The sequence below is a fragment of the Phalangium opilio genome, unplaced genomic scaffold (assembly GCF_054372755.1).
Source record: "Phalangium opilio isolate 3A_F unplaced genomic scaffold, DU_Popi_V2 ptg000079l_1, whole genome shotgun sequence".
Classification (NCBI taxonomy): Eukaryota; Metazoa; Arthropoda; class Arachnida; order Opiliones; family Phalangiidae; genus Phalangium; species Phalangium opilio.
Window position 1 is genome coordinate 8,496,631 of NW_028324187.1, and position 22,387 is coordinate 8,519,017.

At 36.1% G+C, this 22,387-nt stretch overlaps 3 protein-coding genes and 1 long non-coding RNA gene across 5 annotated transcripts; 2 read left to right on the top strand and 2 right to left on the bottom strand.

The window, feature by feature from the left end:
* Positions 1–1,112: 1,112 nt before the first annotated feature.
* On the bottom strand, positions 1,113–3,236 carry LOC149654696 (MD-2-related lipid-recognition protein-like). The gene is made up of 5 exons (XM_089846297.1): positions 3,001–3,236; positions 2,189–2,305; positions 1,571–1,770; positions 1,331–1,407; positions 1,113–1,216 (listed from the first exon to the last, which is right to left on the bottom strand). The coding sequence occupies exons 1-5, from the start codon at positions 3,074–3,076 to the stop codon at positions 1,177–1,179; spliced, it is 510 nt and encodes a 169-aa protein (XP_089702423.1). The 5' UTR covers positions 3,077–3,236; the 3' UTR covers positions 1,113–1,176.
* A 3,402-nt stretch (positions 3,237–6,638) lies between these two features.
* Positions 6,639–12,719, top strand: Ctf4 (Chromosome transmission fidelity 4). 2 transcript variants are annotated; one of them, XM_089846294.1, is made up of 20 exons: positions 6,639–6,834; positions 6,898–7,009; positions 7,088–7,239; positions 7,299–7,407; positions 7,471–7,568; positions 7,648–7,696; positions 7,763–7,855; positions 7,951–8,130; positions 8,271–8,324; positions 8,400–8,529; positions 8,595–8,803; positions 9,416–9,682; positions 9,750–10,033; positions 10,133–10,232; positions 10,550–10,855; positions 11,406–11,656; positions 11,725–11,906; positions 11,974–12,095; positions 12,165–12,281; positions 12,383–12,719. In XM_089846294.1, the coding sequence occupies exons 1-20, from the start codon at positions 6,761–6,763 to the stop codon at positions 12,599–12,601; spliced, it is 3,108 nt and encodes a 1,035-aa protein (XP_089702420.1). In that variant the 5' UTR covers positions 6,639–6,760; the 3' UTR covers positions 12,602–12,719. The 2 variants fall into 2 exon arrangements, with proteins under 2 accessions (XP_089702420.1, XP_089702421.1); XM_089846295.1 differs by having other exon boundaries at positions 11,980–12,095.
* Positions 12,720–12,830: 111 nt separating this feature from the next.
* LOC149654698 (ubiquitin carboxyl-terminal hydrolase MINDY-2-like) lies at positions 12,831–16,833 on the bottom strand. Its single transcript, XM_089846296.1, has 10 exons — positions 15,543–16,833; positions 15,007–15,463; positions 14,793–14,939; positions 14,598–14,704; positions 14,323–14,522; positions 14,117–14,250; positions 13,858–14,051; positions 13,679–13,789; positions 13,388–13,598; positions 12,831–13,316 (listed from the first exon to the last, which is right to left on the bottom strand). Exons 2-10 carry the CDS (start codon positions 15,409–15,411, stop codon positions 13,302–13,304), a joined length of 1,524 nt encoding a protein of 507 aa, XP_089702422.1. The 5' UTR covers positions 15,412–15,463; positions 15,543–16,833; the 3' UTR covers positions 12,831–13,301.
* LOC149654699 (uncharacterized) lies at positions 15,297–21,942 on the top strand. The gene is made up of 3 exons (XR_016370713.1): positions 15,297–15,397; positions 18,471–18,542; positions 21,763–21,942. It is a non-coding gene; the product is annotated as an uncharacterized LOC149654699 (long non-coding RNA).
* The last annotated feature ends 445 nt before the right edge of the window (positions 21,943–22,387 follow it).

Below are 22,387 nucleotides of genomic sequence, written 5' to 3' on the forward strand. Positions count from 1 at the left end.
TAACTTCCGGAAGTATATGCTATGCCGTGGTGTGGCGTGGCGCGTAGAAAATTGGTGCAAACTGCGATGGAAAACTTTAGAGAAAATAGTTCACGTATGAAGTTCGTAACCCTATCGAAGCATGATCGAAGTGTGTAGTTGTAACCCTTTGTCATCGCGTAAGATCAGCCGTAGAACGGTAGAAGGGCGGCCTCTGGTGGTGCATTTTGAAACAATACCGTTCAAGGCCCTACAATAGACCCATACTTAATGAGAGTATCACAACGTTATGATCTAAGCGGAGACCGTGTAATTGCATTTGAACTTTAAAACCTAAAACTTTAGGTAGGAAAGCTGAAAATTTCCAAAAGGATAAGATTCACAAGCAAAATTTTTATATTTTTTCTCCTGAAACTTTAACGACGGAAAAGAATGGAAATTTTTATTGAAAATGGGAAAGGGTCGCGCAAATTCTTCGGGTTATATTCCCCTTCCATCCCAATTTTTTTATTATTTGAAAAGAAAAACCGATTTTTGGATTTAATTTCTTCTCCAGGTATAGCTTAAGTTTCTCCTTTCTCAAATCAATCTTCCCCCATTTTTTTTAAAGGATTGATGACACGAATAATAACGGGGTCACCGTTAGGGTTAGCAATGCTCGCTACGCGGCCCTGAATATAAAATAAACACTCAGGGCGCGAAAATATTCTTAAACTTAAAAAATAATTTTCAACAACAATTTTATTAAAAGCCTGAAGTCTTGTCATCGGTTACGCGTGATGTAAATTTTACCTTTTGTTTTGGTTTATGACATTAAAATTATAATTTTATTCATATTTACACTATTTTTGTATTTGTATTTGTTCTTTGGGGTTTGAGTAGTATTTTAGAAGTTACGTAATAATATCCTTTGAAGTGTTACAGGTTAAAAATGCATTATATTAAAATACTTCAAAGGAGGTTAATACGTATGTCTTCATTAAAAGTAAAATTGTTCGTTAAATTTGGTATATTAGAATATATTTCCAAAATCAGGTTGAAATGTGTGATAACTTCAACATGATTCTGACGGTATTCTTTACCAAAAATAACAAACACAGTACAGAAGTCTCGCGATAAACACGAAAGTTGCGTAGTGGTTGTAAAGCTGTTTTATTCAAATATGGTTCTTATTATTGACTTAGAAATATAATTCTTTTACGTTTTCTTGCAAGTTCTTTCGGTTAATCTGTTACATCTGTAAATGAAAAATAAATTTATCAGGGATAGTATATTAAGGGAGACGATGAGGGTATAATTAGTCGAGAACTGAACTGGTTTAATCACTCAAAAAACTAATTATTCTACTTACTGAATTTTAACCTTGACTTGAGTGCAATACAACCTCTTGTTACCTCCGAATAATTCGAATTCGACTGGAACGGTCCACTAATCAAAATTAAATAATGTAATTAGTTTAATGTGGAAACTAAATCCCGTCCCATTTCTGTACGAGATCGGTTTTCTCTGTCAGTTGTTAATGTTATGGTGGCTACGAATTACGTAGGGATATGGGAATGTTAGTTAAACTGGGGTTTTACGATATACTGACCTCGGGGAAGCGAGACCTAATGTAGAAGGGGTATTCTACGACGTAGCTTTTGCCGGCCTTAAGACCTTGTCCTTGACATCTGTCACCATCTACGCTTATGGCGTCCTTGCAGAGGTCAACCTTGCGAACGTAGGGAACTCGGACACTCATTACTTGACCGTATACTTCCATTCGTAGATTTGGTGCGTCTTCATTAATCTCTGCAAAATAATTCAATTAGAAATGTGCTGTAGTTTCTGTTGCTTCTTTCAAAAGTTCTTCGATAAAAAACGAAAAGTGTACTTCATTGAAGCTTACTCGCTCGCGCCGTGTAATGCGATAAACCCCCACCTTTACAAACGGAATAATGTTGACCCCGCTGGACACTGAACGAAGTATAGGCTACACCCTTTCTTTTTCTATATAAACTTGTCATATGCTTCAATATGCCTTTGGTTAAACTAAGAACCGGTTTTCAAAACTATAAGCGTATTATGTAAAGTCCCTAGGGGCTAATAACAAATATAATCCATTGACGAGGGTACTGGGTCGAGTTTACTATGCTAATTTTTATCCCTTTGAGTCCTACCGCGTGTCTTTGTACTTGGACGGGCAAAAGTTTGGTAAAAGAGTACTTACTGAAGCTAAATTTGACAGTGTGAGTGGTATTTCTGATCAAGAGACATTGTTGAGGATTAGTACAGTCTGAAACTTCAACTACCATGTTTTCGAGTACTCCTTGTACCGGTCTTCGACCTGGTAACAAAAGCACGTGTAAAATAATATGGAAAAAAATGCTTTATTTCTAACAGTTTTTGTATCTTTCTTTCTGCTTAAAATCACTTAAACTTTGAACTAAGATAACTGAGTTATGGAATTTTTTTTTTGGTTTTGAAATTTCTGTTTTAATCTCCAGAAAATTACGGTTCAGAGATGACTCAGATGAGAGAGTAATTTTAACGGGCGTGAGTTACCGATTTAAGTATACTTTGGTAATTTACCAGCAGTATAATTGTGATTTTAACATACTACGGTAATTTAACTTATGTAAAATAGCGATATAAATGAACTATGGTAATTTACCTTATGTAAAATAGCGATATAAATGAACTATGGTAATTTACCGACTGTAAGATAGCGATATAAATAAACTATGGTAATTTACCGACTGTAAGATACCGATATAATCATACTATGGTAATTTACCGACTGTAAGATACCGATATAATCATACTATGGTAATTTACCGACTGTAAGATACCGATATAATCATACTATGGTAATTTACCGACTGTAAGATACCGATATAATCATACTATGGTAATTTACCGTACTTAAAAAATCTAGTTAAACCTCCTATGGTAGTTTACTCGGTAATTCTTTTTCGATTTAGGATAAACAAAGACTTTAATTTTAGTTAATAATTTACATTTAATTTAATTAATACTTACAAGAGTACAGTTCAGGAGTTCCCATCATGGCGTAGGAAGCGCCAACACAGGCTAGCATTAAGACCCAATGCAACATTTTTATAAAATATATATAAATACTTTAATATTAAAAAGTTACGAAAGTCGTTGAGAGTAAAAACTGTTTAAGAGATGAGAGATGAAGCTAGGAGAAAATTATACGGAGATAATGAGCGATGGCTCCCGTTTCAGACAGTTTTATAGAGTGACTTCAAGTCATGTCACGTGAACTAAGCAATTTTCCAGCATCCAATGGTTCTTCTCGAGTTATCCAATACACATTTTTTTTTTCAAGAGAGAGAGAGAGGGAGAGAGAAGTTTCCAAGTTTCTTTCTTACAAGTGGGAAAAGGGGATGAAACGAATTATCTGCGGATGCCTTTTCAACAAGGACTCGATACGAAAATCCGAGGTCTAAATCATTCCTTGCTAATCGGACTACGCGGCCCCTACTTAAAGCAAACGTGCAATATGAAATTTTATTGCCATTCATTGCATACTATTGTTTAAAATAATGGTCAACCGAAGAAATAGTTAAGGATATCGTTTTTGCACACAAAGTGTTCGATGTGATGTGTTCTTGTAAATAGTTAAAGAACTCCATAAAAGTAGAAAAAACTTAGCCTGTACAGTTTCAGGAGTTTTTGAAAAATTACTTAGGGAAGGTAGCGTTTAATTTCGAATGTCGTAAAGGTTTTGATAGTTTTAATGCTGGAAGCCTATTTATTTCTCAAAACCTGTTTCACCATGGGTTGAAAAAATAGGCTTAGGGTTACATTTCCACTTTGGGTTGGTTATCTTTACACTTTTTTCTTGGAGTTCTTTAGGATGTCTTTCATTTCATCACAATTCGTCGATCTTCCTTATCAATTATTACTGATCAGAAGTTAATACGTTGATGTACGGAGTGGTATTGCTTAGTTGTATACCGAAAGAAAAGAATTCAAAGCTGTTTTACTTCAAATTATGGACGTTTGTTTTAAATAATCTTCAGATTTCAATATGCCTAGTTACTCGCGACTTTTATCATTTGTACGTTTACACTAAGATTTCTTTTTTGCTGTAAGTTAAAAACCGCAAAAAGAATGTCTCATCTCAAAAACGTTTTTCAAAAACTTGCAAAAAAAGTTGTGAAATTTTATTAATGTTGCAAAATGATAACAATTTTATCGTTCATTTGCATATATTTGTTGTGATTGTTTTTGCTTGTGATTTTCCCCGAAAAATATTACGATCAACGATATCGCAATGGTCTATTGGTCGAATCAGAAATTGGCCATACATTTGTTCTTGATAAATTTTTGTTTGCTGATAAATTTCAAGCAGGCATTGTTACCAGAGATAGATTTATTTATTTTTATTGTGATAATCATAAAATTCTTGAGAAAAATGAGGTTACAAAATTATTAATTTAACACAGTGGGTCAGGGATTCGAGCCAAGTTTTTGGCCTAATTGTTAATGGTACTTAATGCGATTAAGAGTTAACACTCGTAGTGTCAAAAGCAAATAGAAATAATTATGTAGAAAGTGAGCTAGGCACTGGGGATCTTAACGAAAGCCTTCAATTCTAGTCTATTCTAGAGGTAGGCCCTTCCAGATAAGAACCCACACCCTCTAAGTATGGTGTTTAACTCAGTCTCGTACGCTCTCCATACTGCCCACACTTTCTGTTACTATTATTTACGTTTGATAGCATCGTAATATCAGGTGGTTTTTCATCTGTTATACAACTCCTTAGAAAATTGATAAGAACCAATAAGTGTATGACTAAACTAACGTAGAACTCGGGTTATTTATTTCTTAACGATAATTGATTATGATAAAACTGTAATAGAATATCCAATCTCGGAAGGGGTAGAATTTAACATAGACAAAATAGATTTTATGGGGTGAAATTTTGACCCCTTTTTTGTGGTTGCGAGCTATATCATAAATGAAAGATATTTTTATCTTAAAATGTCATCAAAATCACGCGTTTCCGAAGGTTGTCAGCTTGTAATGTATATCTTACGGATGCGTAGTGTAAAGATAGATTACGCATTAGAGATTATTATAGCTCCAAAAGGGTAATAACATAAAAAGTAACGGGATCGTTGCTCTTATTTTTTGCTCAATTTAGCTAAAATTATGCTAAGACATAATTATTTTAAATTACTAAAAAATTTTCCCCGAAAAAGGGTCTTTTTCTTGTGTTTAATTTTTTTCTATAATTTGTTTACTTAATGGGGTTTGTTTGGAGTATCGAGAACCGATAATAAACAACGATATTCTTGATTTAGGCTTAGCTTCTGGTTGGCCAATAACAGTCCCCATACGACATTACGTCATCATTGATAAGCCTAACGCGTAAGAATCTTATTACAGAACTTAGGCCTAATTATTTTTCTTCCTTCCTGATCCTTAGAACAACTATTCATATAAGCGACTTTAAATACGTTGTTTATCCGTCTTTACAATAGGATATCAACGAATCAAGTCGAATTAAAATTAAACTATTTTTAAATGGTGATTACATTAAGCCTTTGTTAGGATATCAGACGTTTTTGATTAGGGTAAAGGAGTATCGTTTGACGCAAGACTTAGATGAATGACGATGTTTTCGATGAAAAGGCAAAGGAGGCCTATGAATTACAATCGTTCCTTAAGAAATAAATATCTTCGATGGTGTTACGTTACCCCCCATTTGATCTATCTTGGCTCGTTTTGTTATCGGAAAAGGCTAAAGCGCAGTTTAGAACTTATCAAAAGGGAAACTGGCCAACTTCTGTTTTGAATTCGAAGGTCTACCATTAGGGTTAAAACCTTGGAGTAACTAACAGTGAAGATCTAATAAGTACGTTCCCAGTTCCCATGGGTCAGTTGACTCAGCTCTGGCCCTGCTGGCGTTTTTTTAACGTCAAAGTGGTCTAAGTCTAACCATAAGCTCATAACTTATCTTCGAAGATAAGTTATGAACTTATGGTCTAACATATATCCACCAAATAGTTTCCCTAATTGTTGTTAGAGTAGGCATGAACACACGTAACCGTGTGAATATGTAAACCTCATCCTTTTGTTTATCCCACCAAAATGAACCCGGCCTTGAATCAATTGAATCAATTTAAATTTTGTAAAAAGTAACCCTCCATTTCTATGGACTCCTCAAGTTCCGTAGACGGCGTCAAAATGTTGTCGCCTCTACTATATATAAGTCCAATTATCATCGCGTCAAGTGTTTTAGACAAATTTTTGTATCCGGCACATGATTACAAAGTGTGTAATTAATTGCTGGAATACCGAAATTAAGTAATGTCGGCTCTCCGAATTAACAAAGGCTACCGTAACTCTGTTAACTGACTTGTTTGTTAAAAAAAACTTTCGAAACTATAGTCCTAATGGGTATTTTCCTGTTTTCCTAAAATTGGGTGCTTGAAAGTCAAGGCTAATTTTTCTTTATGCTTGTCCTCACGTGCTATTTCTAGAATTACAATAACAAGACGAAAATTAGATTAATTTATTTTAAAAGTGACTTATAGTACAACTATGTCTCTTCAAATATTACTCCATGTTACAAGGATCGAATTGGGTTTTCTTTTATTCTTCATAGGTGGCGTTATTTTTCCCGCGAAAACGCAGAAAAGTGACAGAAGCAGACGACGAAAAAACGCGGGAAATTGCAGATTGTAGTTACAGGCGTGAGACTGATCCGACTTCGACTTTGTGTGTCTTTCTCATAATTAATTAGTTTAATTATTATTTAAAAATGGATGAGGGGAAAAATATGCGTTTCGCTCATTCTGATGGACAAACCGAAGTTTGTTTCGACGAGACTGGAAGGTAAATAACTGTACAAAATTCATTAGACATTGCATTGTGTTTGTATGCAAATTATTGGGGTAGGTACATAATAAGCTGCGGTTCTGACGGCGAAGTACGAATTTGGGATGGTTTTGACGATGATAGTCCTGAATCCCATCATATTTCGGATTCTGTGTATTCTGTTATTGTTAAGGTACAGCTTAACATGTTCATTACATTCTTAATTGGTTAAAATTAGAGTAGAGCATTATAATCTTATCAATTGAATTAGGATGGGAAGTTTTACGTGTCCGTCGACAACAACTCGGTTTTATCTTTCAAATTTCCTAAGGGTGAACCTGAAGGGGTCATTACTAGATTTACAGATAAAGTTCATAGTGTGACAACAAACAAAAATAGCAAATATCTAGCTATGGGAAGCGGGTATGTTCTAATTTGTGACTAAACTACCGATCATTGGGTCTATAAAATTATACTTTTAGGGATTTCAAGATTAAAGTTGTAGAAATAGGAAAAGATCTTTGTAAAACATATTCAGGCCATGATGCCCCAATCCTTAGTGTTGCAATTGATCCTAGTGACAAATATTTGGTTAGTATTTAGCTTTAAATCTATTGCAATTAAAACGGAATAGATATTAAATTTCATATTTAGGCATCGTCAAGTTGTGACGGAACAATTAGGGTGTGGGATATTCTTAGGGAAGATTGTGTGAAAATGTGGCAACTTTTACCAAAATCAAATGATTACCAGTAAGATTAAGATATAAGAACATAATTGAAGACTTAAGTTAATTAAACTCATTTCTAAAATTATATTCAAACAATATAGTGCTTCAAAAACCTTAGCTAGAATATCTTGGCATCCTACAAATGAAAATGTATGTAAATTCTGCACAATTTGAGATCATAGAGGCTTAATTTTAATATTGGGAACACATTTTTAGTATCTTGCAATACCTGTTAAAAACGAGGTTCAAATTTATGAAAGAGATACGTGGAATCTTATTAAAACTTTAAAAGATGAATCATTTACTGAAGTAATTGCACAAAAACTGCAATTTTTTGCACAAAAACGGCAATTTTTTACAGTTTTTGTTATTTTTTTTCAATAAATTTTTATTGCATATATTAGAATGTTAGCATTACAAGCTTTTCCCATTGTGGAAAATATTTGGCCGCATCTTCTTTTGATGGAAAAATTGTAATCTGGAATTTTTCAACCAAAGAAGTAATTCATTGTAATAAACATCCGCAAGATCTCGGAATTTGTTGTTTAACATGGAACCCGAAAAAACTGGATGTTTTATACGCTGTAAATACTTTTGTTACTTTATGAACGCCCCCTTAACAAACCCTGCCTTTGGCTATGCATATCGTTGGCGCCGCTCTGGTTTTTTAATACTTTTTTACGGGGGTCATCCATAAAGTTTCAAAAAAAAAAATTATTTGTAGGACAATCAAGGACAATTCGGTATTATTGAAAATATTGAAAAAAGTCCACCAAAAGTAAATAATATCGTAATTAAAAAAGGGTTTTCAGCCCCTCTTATAAATATAAATAAAATTCCCGTAACTTTAAAGGAAGCAATCTTCAGAGACGAAGATTTAGACGCCATATTTGATGATGATTCAATTGATGAAGGTCTTAGTACTTCAAAAATTGCCAAAAAGAAAGTTTCTCGCATTGAAGATGATGACGATGATTCAAATGGTATGAAAACCACGATCTCCTGGTGGTATTTATGCCATGTAAACTTAAAAGTTTGTTCATTAAAGCAATTGATATCGGAGCAATTAAGGCAACGTATGAGCCAAAAATATTTGGTTCCCAGGAAGAGGATAAAGAAAAAGCGGGTACTAAGAAGAAAGAAGAAGTTGTCACCGCAGAAAAGAAGGAAATTGTTTATCAAAAAGTGCCATTGAATGTACAACAAACTCCTTTTCAACCCGGATCAACTCCTACTTTTTTTCATCATAGATACATGGTGATTTGTTAAGCCTTGTCCTTCTTACTCGTTAAGCCTTGTCCTTCTTACTCGTTAAGCCAAGTCCTTCTTACGCGTTAAGCCTCGTCCTTCTTACGCGTTAAGCCTCGTCCTTCTTCCTCGTTAAGCCTCGTCCTTCTTACGCGTTAAGCCTCGTCCTTCTTACGCGTTAAGCCTCGTCCTTCTTACGCGTTAAGCCTCGTCCTTCTTCCTAGCTAAGCCTCGTCGTTCTTCCTAGCTAAGCCTCGTCCTTCTTCCTAGCTAAGCCTCGTCCTTCTTCCTAGCTAAGCCTCGTCCTTCTTCCTCGTTAAGCCTCGTCCTTCCTCCTCGTTAAGCCTCGTCATTATTCCTAGTTAAGCCTCGTCATTCTTCCTCGTTAAGCCTCGTCCTTCTTCCTAGTTAAGCCTCGTCCTTCTTCCTAGCTAAGCCTCGTCCTTCTTCCTCGTTAAGCCTCGTCCTTCCTAGCTAAGCCTCGTCATTCTTCCTCGTTAAGCCTCGTCATTCTTCCTCGTTAAGCCTCGTCCTTCTTACTCGTTAAGCCTAGTCTAGAATGGAGAAGAGTCAGCAACTAAGAATATTTTCAACCCTAATGTGTTAAAGTATCTGTTTTAGTTATGGAACAGCATTGGAATTGTTTGTTGCTACAATACGGAAGAAGAAAACTCAATTGACGTTGAATTCCATGATACATCCATCCATCATTCGATCCATTTACCAAACTCGCTCAACCACACAATGGCCGCGCTTTCCGTGGACGGTCTAGTCTTAGCTTGTCCCGCGGACAATGAAAAACAAAGTAAACTCGTCTGCACCCATTTTGGAACATGGGACTCCAATAAAGAATGGACTGTTGAAATGCCAGAAAATGAAGAAATCCAAGTAATTGCGCTTGACACCATCATCAAGTTTGTGAAAACATTTTTTACAACATTTTTAATTTCTTTAGGCTATAAGTTTGGGTAAAAACTTTGTAGTTTGCGTTACAAGCAAATATTACGTTAGAGTATTTTCAATCAGCGGGTTGCAATTGGGAGTTTTCTCAATTCCTGGACCAGTTGTTTGCGTGACGTCATTCGAAAATACTTTATTAATCGCGTATCATCATTCAGCCGGGTTACAAGATAGCCAAGATTTAGGGATTATCACTTTTATGTTCGACAAAGGTCGACTGTTACAAAAAAGCGTCAAGTCTCTTTCACTTAGTCCTAATTCAACATTGACGTGGTTGGGGTACTGTAACATTTTACTTTTATCGCGTTTCAAGAATATTTAAGCATATATTATTCGCGAATATTCTATTAAAAACTGGTTTCAAATGGGCCTAATTAGGTTTACTGACGAAGGTACGCCATGTAGTATTGATTCTGTTGGTGTCATTCGCCTGTTATTTAACTCTCTATGGACGCCAATCCTTGACACAAAAGAAAATGTAATTAATTAGCCTTATCCCTGATCAGCGCCATCTACCCATAGCGGTGACTTTGAGAACTACTGTAAGCGGCAAGCCAACCACTCCAGATGTCGCTAAAATCTGGTGACGTCATTTTTGGTAAGACCCCCCACCGAGAGTGCCCGTCAGTGACGTCACCAGATTTTAGCGACATCTGATTGGCTTGCCGCTTACAGTAGTTCTCAAAGTCGCCGCTATGGGTAGGTGGCGCTGATCAGGAATAAGACCGCTAATTGAGTTGGTGTCAGTGAGTGATTGTCAGGGACACTTATGTTCAATTACGCCTATTTTTTTAGATCAAGGGAAAGTCCGATACGTATTTCGTTATTGGTTTAAGTGAATTAACGCAACAGGTTAGATGTATTCTTTGTAAAGGATCTCGGTACCCTCCAACCCTTCCTAGACCAAATGTTGCCATCCTTTCTTTTAAAATGCCATTTTGCGAATTGTCAACCGACAAAGGACAATTGGAAGAAGAATATTGTCGCTATAATCATTTGAAAACACTCCTAGAGAAGTTATTGAAAGAAGATTTTGAAGTTCAATGGGAATTAGAAATCTCAAAGAGAAAAATTGTGGACAATTTAATGAAACTTTTTGCGGTAAGTTTTTAGATGAAATTGTTGGCCTACTGCGCGGGCTGGGCGAATATTCGATTGGCAGTGCTGAGTTTAGGCTTAAAAGTCGCGCGTACATGATTGGCTGATCAGTTTTAGGTTTAAAAGTCGCGAGTACGCGATTGGCTACAGAGTTTTAGGTTTAGAAGTCGCGATCGCGAGTACGCGATTGGCTGCAGAGTTTTAGGCATAAAAGTCGCTAGTACGTGATTGGCTGCAGAGTTTAAGGCTTAAAAGTCGCTTGTAAGTGATTGGCTGCTCAGTTTTAGGCATAAAAGTCGCTAGTACGCGATTGGCTGACGAGTTTTAGGTTTAAAAGTCGCGAGTACGCGATTGGCTGCAGAGTTATAGGCATAAACATCGCGAGTACGTGAGTGGCTGCTGAGTTTTAGGCATACAAATCGCGAGTACGCGATTGGCTGCTGAGTTTTAGGCATAAAAGTCGCAAGTACGCGATTGGCTGCAGAGTTTTAGGCTTAAAAGTCGCGAGTACGCGAATAGTTATCCTAAATACTTGATTGTGTCGCCAATTTAGTTTTCATCAAGATCTGAACGCGAATATCGGGCCCTAGAAGTGGCCAATTTAATGCCAACATCAAGAGTGGTTCAGGGTGCAATTCAATACGCTATGCAACGTCATTTCATCGCCTTAGCTGAAAAATTAGGGGAAGTCGCTTATCATAAACAAGAAGAAGAAAATAAGGACTTAGACGAGCCTGTTACGGATGATATTGAAAATGAACCAATGGAAGATATTACACCCGCCTTATCCTCAACAGGTTCAAGGTGAAACCAGTTAATAAATTTCGTTTTTAACTCTTATAAATTAAATTAAAAATAATTTTAACGTTCAGGTTATCAATGGCTAAAGACGAGAGTATATTGATTCGACCTAAACCCTTAAGTTTCACTCCAGTTCTTAGACGTTCAACGTCGACGTCTAATCGAGTTAGTTTCCAAGCCGGAATTGAAAATGAGGATGATTCTTTAGGTTTAGAGGAAGAAACCTCGAATAATTGCGACGATAACACAACTGGTAATTAATTACGCTGATTTCCCTGATGTCAGGATCCTGAGTTAATATTTCGTGATTTCTATTTGAGTTTCAGATGAAATCATTCAAGATGATGAAGATAATGAAGAAGAAGAGAGCCAAGACCAAGAAATTGAAAATCAGAAGGAAAAATCAACTCCCGTTGCTGCTGCGAAGAAAAACCCGTTTCAGGTAACTATTTAACCCTTTTTTGTATTCATTTCTTTATAATTTGATTGAAATATATATTTTCCCATCAAGGTAATGAGTCAAAAAAAGAAATCCATTGGCGGTATTGATACGATACTTCAAAGTAGTATTGATAACAAGAAATCTTCCAAAGAAGTAAAGCAAGTCAGTGACCTCAAAAAGACAATGGTAAGAGGGTTTTTTTCGTTCTTTCTTTCTTTCTGGTTAAAGGATAAGATAAAAGTATCTTATCTTATCTTATCTTTTATCCAATTCCATTAAAACTATAGAAATCATCGTCAAAAAATAAAACTGCCAATGGTAAGGTGGTAACCGCCGCGGCTCAAGTAAAAGCTAATAACACTAATAACAGCAAAAAACGAAAAGCTGCTGATGATGATGATGGTAAAGCCACAGCCACACCTCAGGGTCCTAGTAAAAAAGTTAATGCTGAATTATCAGACAAAACTACAAACAAAATTTCTTCATTTTTGTTTAAGAAAGATTAGATTCGATTAGATTTGTCTTTTGTATGTTACGTTCCGTTCCGATATGTTTTTATGTTTGTATGTATGTTTGTTTTATTACTTAAAAATTAAATATTTTTCGCAGTTTTTTAGACATAAACGGAATGTTTTTCTTTGACATAAACGGCATGGTTTTTCTTTGACATAAACGGCATGGTTTTTCTTTGACATAAACGGCATGTTTTTCTTTGACACAAACATTTGCAGAAGATGTGTTTTTAAGAAATGTCATAAATTGTTAGATAATTTTATTCAAATTCTGAAACTGCTACTTATATTACAAACGAAAAGAAACAAGAAAAAAATACATCTCTTTTTAAATACCGTGAAACTAAAAAGTGCTGGATTTTGAATAACTTAGCACCACCGAAACTAATCTGATTTTAAACTAAAATACATAAATTAGTGCGAAAAGTGGAGTGGGATATTATTAATATGGGGACACGTTTTAATTTTAATTTTAATTTTAATTAAACTTTACAATGCAAATGATAAAGAAAAGAAAAGAAAAGAAATCTAACGGGGATTTTTTTTTAAACAATTCTAATTTAATAATTAATTAATTAATTAAAATATAGACCAAAATAAATTCCCTCACTATCTCTTTTAACTATTACAAACACGTATAAATAATAATAATAATAATAATAACTTTTATCTCCATAAATTTATCTTGGATTTGTCATAGGATGTTGCACTATGATAGAAAGTGTGATATTATTTAAGGTTTACGATGTTGTCAGAGTAGAAATGCAATGTGATACTTACTTCTCTGCTATTTCTATTTCTGTTGCTCTCTCTGGTAGGCGAAGGTGTGGTTGTGGATCTAGATTGATTCCGATTGTTAAGATTTTCATTTGGAAAATTAGTTCCACATCCAACACCACCACCACCACCACCGCTAGTAGGTGAAGATGAACCATCAGCCACTGCGGCTAAACGTTGTTCTTCTTCGTAAAGTCTCCTGGCCAATTCTTCACTACAATGTGGTGAATCAAATTATTCATTAAAAGTAACGCTGGGTGGAATAACATTAGTTCAATGTTAAATAGAATTTACTCCGTCATGTTTTCCGTCACACCCAATTTACTCTCTTTGAAACTTTCCCATTCCATATCTTTCCTGCATTGACTCTGTTGTTCTTGTTGAAGACTCAACGCGACTAAATAGCTGAAATGATTTGTTATTTCAACAAAAGATGATTCATTCGAGGGTATAAATTTATTTTGAAATTTTACTCCTGGTCAACTTGCTGTTCAGTTCCGGCATTTTCCGCCAAGGAAATCTTGCCATCAGGCACTACTTTAGGAGGCACTGTGATAAAATTGTGATCGACAAATTGACCATCTCCTTCTATGTTATTCAACGTTTCCCAAACTACGTTGCTTTCTGTTAAAAAACCCTGATCGGTAACCAATTGGAAGAGCTCATTCTATCGAAGGAGTGGTTATATGTTAGTTGTAATGACAGTTGCGATGATTTGTGATTGCAAATTACATTATGTTTATGTAAAACGATGAAATGATTATTACGGAAGAGAACACACAGTTCATCTTCTTTCAAAACTGACGTCAATTCGCATAAGCCGTGATATGTCAGTTGAGAAGCTGTTTTTTCCAAAAAGGCTTCGGCTAGTGATGAGTGATGTTCATTGTTAACAGGGTTGCGTCGTTAATCACTCTACTACAAGTTGTTACTATTACCAATTAGAGCTTCCGTGACAACTTCGTGGCGTTCTGAAGATTTGTTGTTAATAATTTTCTCAACTAATTGGTTGTAACTACAATGTCCAACTGCTGTTAAGACATTTGTTGATTGAGGATCAATTAACCACCCATGGTAAAGCGGGATTTGTAGAAGATCAAAGATAATGCACTCTGGGGTATATTCGAAATCACTAACACTAAAGAAAAGTAGGTGACGCGACATTTTACAATGTCCCAATAAGAATTTCCAAAAGACTGCATTTAATTTTTACCCCGTAAATTTCACATTAACATCTAAACCAGTTTGCAACTTTGGCATGACAGACATGGCATCGTTCATATTTTGTTCATAATTCAGTTGCGCGCTTTCAGGAATGTTCTATAAGATATTATGGCCAAATAAACGATTATAGCTTATAGCAAATACAATTTCACAAGGATGGTCATATACAGAATGACATCATCACCTTTGGAACACTGTCCAATATGCAATTAACAATAAATTCCATCAACTGATCAGTTGTTATAATTTCTACCAGCGACGGTATTGATATTCTACCTTTGAATATTAAAACATTTACAAGGGCGATTAATGGACACGGTCCATTTTCATTCTGAAAGTGGAAACCTGGGTTGTACAAACATCCGTGGTATAAAAGCAAGGATGTATTGACATCGAACCTGGGTAACCATGGGTGTTTTTTTGCCTTTCCATTGAACCCATTTAATGTGGTATTCCGATTTAGGCGTGGATTTAGGACTACAAGGGGAAACTGTGGGTTTTGGTTCATCTAAGAAGGTGGCCGCTGCCCCAGCACCATCTGACACGTATGTGTCAACCTCTCTACCATCAATTTTACTAATAGTACTAATTTCTTCAGGGTTTGTTACTTGCAAAGGTAAAGTATCGGGTCGATTTTCAACCGAATTTTCGGAGGTATCCATTGGAGACGAAGCCAAGTGACCTAAGTCACTGATAGGGGGGGTACTACCACTTAACAGCTGGGAAGGTGTTGATTCAACATTCCTTTGAGACATATCAACATCGTCTTCTTTAGAAGGAACTGAACTCGTAAGTGGTTCCATTGTTTAAAATTAATCAAAATTTAAATAGTGTTCATCGTTTTAAGTGCACAAACTAAAGGAAATTTAATTTTATTACGAAATATTTTAATTTTTACCGAGAGTCCAAGTGTTAGTCAAGTTTATAAACTCACCTAACTGGCTAAGTTCTACGCTTTCGTAAAAACACCTAGTTTAAGACTATTTGAAAGGTTCCCTGGCTAATTTTCATTGTCTTTTGAAATATTTATGGTTATTTACAGATAAAAGTAAAGCAAATCATTGATTATTTATTATTAATCCGAGATAATTCGTTTGCCTGTCTAGCGTCTTTGACGCTTATCATTGGCTACGGTCCCCGATGGCGCTAGCTAGTTGGCCGTAATTTTTTCCCGCGAAATTCGAGTTTCGAAGTTCGAACGCTACAGTTATACCGTTTTCCTTTGGGCCAATTTTGTTTTGCCGGCGCTTGCGGCAAAAAAACCGCATTTCGCGTAATGCTGTTACAGGATCTAATACCGTTTTCCTTTGGGCCAATTTTGTGTTGCCGGCGCTGGCGGCAAAAAAACCCAATTTCGCGTAATGCTGTTACGGATCAAACAAATTATCGACAACTTCAAATGTCAATGGAATATACCCATGACAGTAACATATTTAATCTTGTTTCAATGGAACACACTATTCGTTCGACTTTGGTACGAAATACCTATGTTCGGAAGAACTCGGTTCTTATACTAGTACAAAGTGCGTATTCCATTGGTAGGCTGGAAAATGCCCCTTAAGAACCGATAAATGCAAGTTTGCCATGTAAATCCATTGGTGTTACGATCACGTGATCGTGACGACACAATAAATGTTGTAGTATGCATATTCCATTGGAAAAATGTCACATTCCCATCGCCCTAATTGCCGGAACAAAAGCGTGAAAGCCGAATTTCCCTTCCGAAAAGTAGTTCAGTTCAGTTCCACTCAATTTAGAGCTTGCGCAGTGCCATTCTTTGATCATTTTTGATGCACTTTACCACACCCACTTTGCTTTTCGACCTTTGGGATTCTTTGCGGATATTCAACTGGGCTTTGGCTTTACCAACGCCATCTACATTTTTTCCTAGGGACATGAATATGCCTGATAATTACACGATCGCTCCGCGTTCATTACATCACTACTTAGCACGCCGACGTTCGAGCAGACGATAATTATGAAACGATAGCCCATGAAATCGTATTCCAATGGACTTTATAAGCGCCATGTTTCGAATTATTATTGCCGTGTTGGCAAGTCAGTAGTGCTGGCATGGCGCTGGGAGTTCAAGGCTAATTTTACCAATGGAACATGCTCAGCGTCTCATCACTACTGAGCTTAAACCATTGGAATACGCAAAGGTTTTTCGAGCGCCTCCGGCAGTAAAAAATCTGCCCAAAGGAAAACGCCATAACAAATTATCGACAACTTCAAATGTCAATGAAATATACCCATGAAAGTAACATATTTAATCTTGTTTCAATGGAACACACTATTCGTTCGACTTTGGTACGAAATTGCTATGTTCGGAAGAAGTCAGTTCTTATACTAGTACAAAGTGCGTATTCCATTGGTAGGGTGGAAAATGCCCCTTAAGAACCGATAAATGCAAGTTTGCCATGTAAATCCATTGGTCTTACGATCACGTGATCGTGACGACACAATAAATGTTGTAGTATGCATATTCCATTGGAAAAATGCCACATTCCCATCGCCCTAATTGCCGGAACAAAAGCGTGAAAGCCGAATTTCCCTTCCGAAAAGTAGTTCAGTTCAGTTCTTAGAGCTTTCGCAGTGTCATTCTTTGATCATTCACCACACCCACTTTGCTTTTCGACCTTTGGGATCTTTGCGGATATCCAACTGGGCCTTGGCTTTACCAACGCCATCTACATTTTTCTATGGACATGAATATGCCTGATAATTACACGATCACTCCGCGTTGATTACATCACTACTTAGCACGCCGACGTTCGAGCAGACGATAATTATGAAACGATAGCCCAAGAAATCGTATTCCAATGGACTTTATAAGCGCCATGTTTTGAATTATTATTGCCGTGTTGGCAAGTCAGTAGTGCTGGCATGGCGCTGGGAGCTCAAGGCTAATTTTACCAATGGAGCATGCACCGCGTCTCATCACTACTGAGCTTAAACCATTGGAATACGCAAAGGTTTTTCGAGCGCCTCCGGCAGTAAAAAATCTGCCCAAAGAAAAACGCCATTACAGAAAATTTTACCACGAACTTTGTAGTGACGTCACATGCTGTTATCTCTTACCTTATTTTCAGGCGACCATATTGGCAGTCAGCTTGGGCAATACAAATTCGGGACCCAATATTGACGTCACAGTTTCCTCCCCCCCAGCTTCGCGGTAGCACACTATATGAAAAATATTTAATTTTAAATAAAATAATATTTATCCTAATCGAACAAGTTAAATAAGTGGCAAAGTATTGAGTCAAATCATAGCCCACTCGATCTCGCGCAAGAATTACATTTACACGTATAAGCCCGACTTTTAAAGAAAATTCAAAGGAACCCAAAATTAACATTAAGTTCTATGGGAGGAGGAGGTTTTTTGGCCAGATCCTTTGTCCTATTCATCCAAATGACCTGAAATTATAATGAGATGTGTTTTATTATACTAAAAAGGATTCAAGCTTCTAGAATGGATAGTATTTTTACAAGAATAATTTTCCAAAGTAAAAATGATGGCTTCAGTGCTAAAGGGCACCCTACACACTCAATAATTTGCGCAAAAAACATGGGGCCCGTTATTTAAGTTACAAAGTATAAATAAAACGTTATCCAGACTAACTTTTGTACAAAGTTCAAATATAATACTACAATATGTTTTAGGAAATGGAAATCATTTGCAGTAAATTTTGGACAATATTTGCGTAAAAAACTGAGTGGAGATATAGTTTTAAATTAATATACTTAGTTGTCAAGGGTATAGAAGCGGTACGAGCGTAGTAGTAGTATTAGCAGAAGTAATTAAATTTGTAATGAGTGTTGGCGACAACTTGAAAAATGTGCTAAATACATATTCTTTCAGTAACCATCTAAAGAGACGGGACCCGCGGTTTGGACGTTTCTCTGCATCCCCATCCTCCTTGCATCATGAAAGGTAAGACTCGATTTACATATTCTCAACTTTACCTTAGCTTTCAGTTAATACTTCTCAAGTAAGAGAAAGTATGTTAAAGTATTTTTAGCCACATCGTTTGATGTACATCTAACGATGGGGGTATTGGTTTGGCTTGCTCTGAAGAAGAACAAGTATCGTTCGTCTTTTTAAAGGGAGAGTGAAACAGTGACAAAATTATTACCCGTATAAATTTACTTACGCTGTTATTGTAATATTCCGGCGTATCGAAGAACAGATAGTTTTAGTGATTATCCCCTCGATGATTTACCTTTAGCAATGCTAAAATGATCAAACGCATAACGCTCATTTAACTTTACAACATAATCTTATGCCAGCGGATACTTATCGCATCTTACAAATTTGATAGTTTTAGTGATTACCCCCTCGATGAGTTTACAACATAGACTTATGCCGACGCGTACATATCGCGTCTTATAAATTTATAACATGGACTTATGCCCAGAAGCGTTTGAAAGAGAAAGAATTCGGTAAAACACCCAACTTGAGTTCCTTCTTTGTGTAAACCCCGAACTTTTTATTGTATAGAAAGTTCGGATTCTTAGAAAAGTCATGGCTTAAAGTATGAGAAATTTTAAAGAGAGAATGAAGTTTCTCGTTTAAGGTAAGGCAATATGATAAATTTGCGTGTTCATAAAATACTATAGATATTACTGTTTGTTCATTAATATTTTCACAGTGCATCCGCTTTGTACCGTTAAATCGCCAATTAATGAAAAATATCACCTTAACACAATTCATCCCTTTTCACTCTAAGCGCGTTCATTAACACGCGCGTTGTACATTCGCATTACACTGTTATAGACAAATCATAATCCCCACCCTTTGAAAATCAAAAATCCCAATTTCACTCTCACCATCTTCTTCTTCAGACCAAGCCAAACTAATACCCCCATCGTTAGATGTACATCAAACGATGTGGCTAATAAAAAGCATACGGAATTTGGGCCGTCTTGCTACAAGGTAGTCTTCATTTTATAAGGATGTGGTGCTAGCTCGAGAGAGATCTCCAGGGTTATAGTTTAACAAAGTTTGCTATGGTTTTTGCTTTTGTTATTTTGGTATTCAAGGTTGGGTGGGGTTTTTTTACCTCTCCGAGTGACGTATGTCACGGAGAGGTTCTAAATTCGACGTGTCTGTCTGTCTGTCTGTCTGTCTGTCTGTCTGTCTGTCTGTCCGTTGTTATACCCACGTGACCGCGTTCGCAGTTTGCAGATCGGAGCAAACGTGTATTCAATTTCCAGACCGCATTTACAGTCCCGGAAATTGTATTCCACTTACAGGCTATAACTCCATTGTCTGTCTAACAACTGTTCATTTGTCCACCCCACATGGACACCAGTCTGAACTTTCTAGCTTCTAAACACCACCATCTTCTAGTCTTTCGCCCATTCCACATGGACACCAGTCTGTACACCTGGCTTCTAACACCACTATCTTCTGGTCTTTGTTTTTGTCCATCCCACATGGACACCAGTCTGTACACCTGGTTTCTAACACAACCATCTTCTGGTCTTTGTTTTTGTCCATCCCACATGGACACCAGTCTGTACACCTGGCTTCTAACACCACCAACATCCTTAAGGTTAAGACATACGCGGCGATCGGCTAGGGTTACGAGAAACGTCTAGCCTTCCAATGGAGGGGTCTTCCTCCAAGGTTCACGCAATTGCGATGTTCTTATCTACAGCCGCGATTCGAATCCCTTATATACTACCTATTTGAGTAAGTCGAAGCAACCGGCGTATGCTTCATTTCAAACGCCAATATTAGTCAAGTCTCTCTAGAATGTTTAATTGTTCTATATCAAAACGATGTAACGTTCAATAAGGCAAACAACTGACGAAGAAAATATTTAATATTAATTATATTTATTTTAATATTTAAGATAATCTTGTTTCTCATCTCAAAATTAATACGGAAAGAGTTAAAAAGCAGCTTATATTTTTGTCTGTGTGTGTCCGTCCGTTGTTACACTAGTGCGTCGCGTTAGCAGTTAGCCTTGTGTTGATGTGTTAAGAAATCATACAGAACCTTAATATTCCCTTTTTACATAATATAAAGTGAATATGTGGAAGTATTTTTCGTAATTATGATGCATTTAGTAGTTTTGTAGCTTTAAAGCTCTGTTTCATTTTGATATTCCAAAGATTTTTTTTAATATTGTTATTTGAAATGGCTGTTTATATATTACTTAAGCTATACGACATCTGTATATAGAATAATCCTTGGTTTAGTGACTTCATGAAGAAACCTAAGACCTAGACTCCGGCGGGTAAAACAAGTATTATCCGCAATAGGCTTAGTGAAACAAAGTGTAAATTATTGAGGCCTGAAGTGAAGTAAACTTTTGGCTTTGATTTTCGTGTCTGAAATGAAGAGACATTAACGGTTCAGAGTGAGCCGAAAGTTAAATACACTCTTAAATAATCAGGTAAAGATTTTATAATAGAAGAAAAGATCATGGTGGCAATTAGATTAGTAAAAGGGCTAGTGGTAAACGAGTAGCTACAGACTTTTTATTCTCTTTACGGTGCGCTATGACTATTAGTGCGTCTGGGTATAATTTAGCTTTGGTGTTATTTAACGTTAACATTCGTGTTGGAAAACTAAGAATATTGTTGAGGTGAGACGAGACGATTGTGTTTACACTGAAAACCAGTTGTGAATGTAGCTACCAGAATATAGGGTAAACAGCTGAAGCGTAGACTTCATTTCCTGTTCTTTTCCCCATTGACTGATTTCCATGTGTCCAAGATTTATCCTTATTGGATGTAAAATGTCGTCTACTTTACTGTTTGCTATGTTTGGAATACTACTTCAATATTTCGTAAATTTTTACTTCAAAAAAGTGAAATAACTCCATATCTGGGTAAATAAGTTTGTAGTAGTAGACCTCTTGACTCGGAGAGGTAATATTTTGGTTTTCCCAACTTGTTTTATTATTGTTCACTTGCACTTATATATGTTCTTTTATACGCTTAATCTATACATGGTTAATAATATTTATACAATTTTAATTTTAACAATTAACTTATTTCAAAAAAACGCGTAAATTACTTTCCTAATCTTTTTAATAAAATCTAATGTATCAATGCTATTGGTTCAATTTCTGTAAACTAAAACTTTCTGTACCTGTATTAAAGGGGCTAAACACTAATAACAATTTTCCTTCATATAGGATTTTCATTGATGCTACATTATGAGCCTATTCACGGCTTGTTCCCTATTTCTCATATTACACGGCTCCAGCAAGTTTCAACGAAGCGTACTTTTCTGTTTTTAAACACATATCCTTTTGTTTATACTTTATAAATGTACTATAGAAAAAATAAAATGAAATAATTGTTCGTCGATTTAATGAATCTCATTTTTATTGCTTTTCTTTTCATTAAAGTTACAGGCATACATATGATCATTAATAAATAAATCACTTTTTAGCACTGTTAAAGGCAGTGCGTCGAGGGGCTATTCACTAATGAAAATTTTCTTTCATTGGTGATTTCTATTGATGCTTTTGAAAAGCCATTTAAAATGGATTTGGATTAATGGTTGCCTCTGGATTACGAGTAATCATCCACTCACTAAAAACTCGTTAGTGCTTTTAAACAGGATTGGGATTTGGGGTTACTTAGGGGCTATGGGTTATTATTATTATCATTATGAACGGATAATTAAGCATTAACACATTTGCCACTAGGGGCGCTGTATACGTAGTTACGTATTTACTGACATCTAAAGCATGATAAATTCTGCTAGACTTTCGTGTAAGCAATATATAGTTCATAAATTGCCGTTAGGGGCGC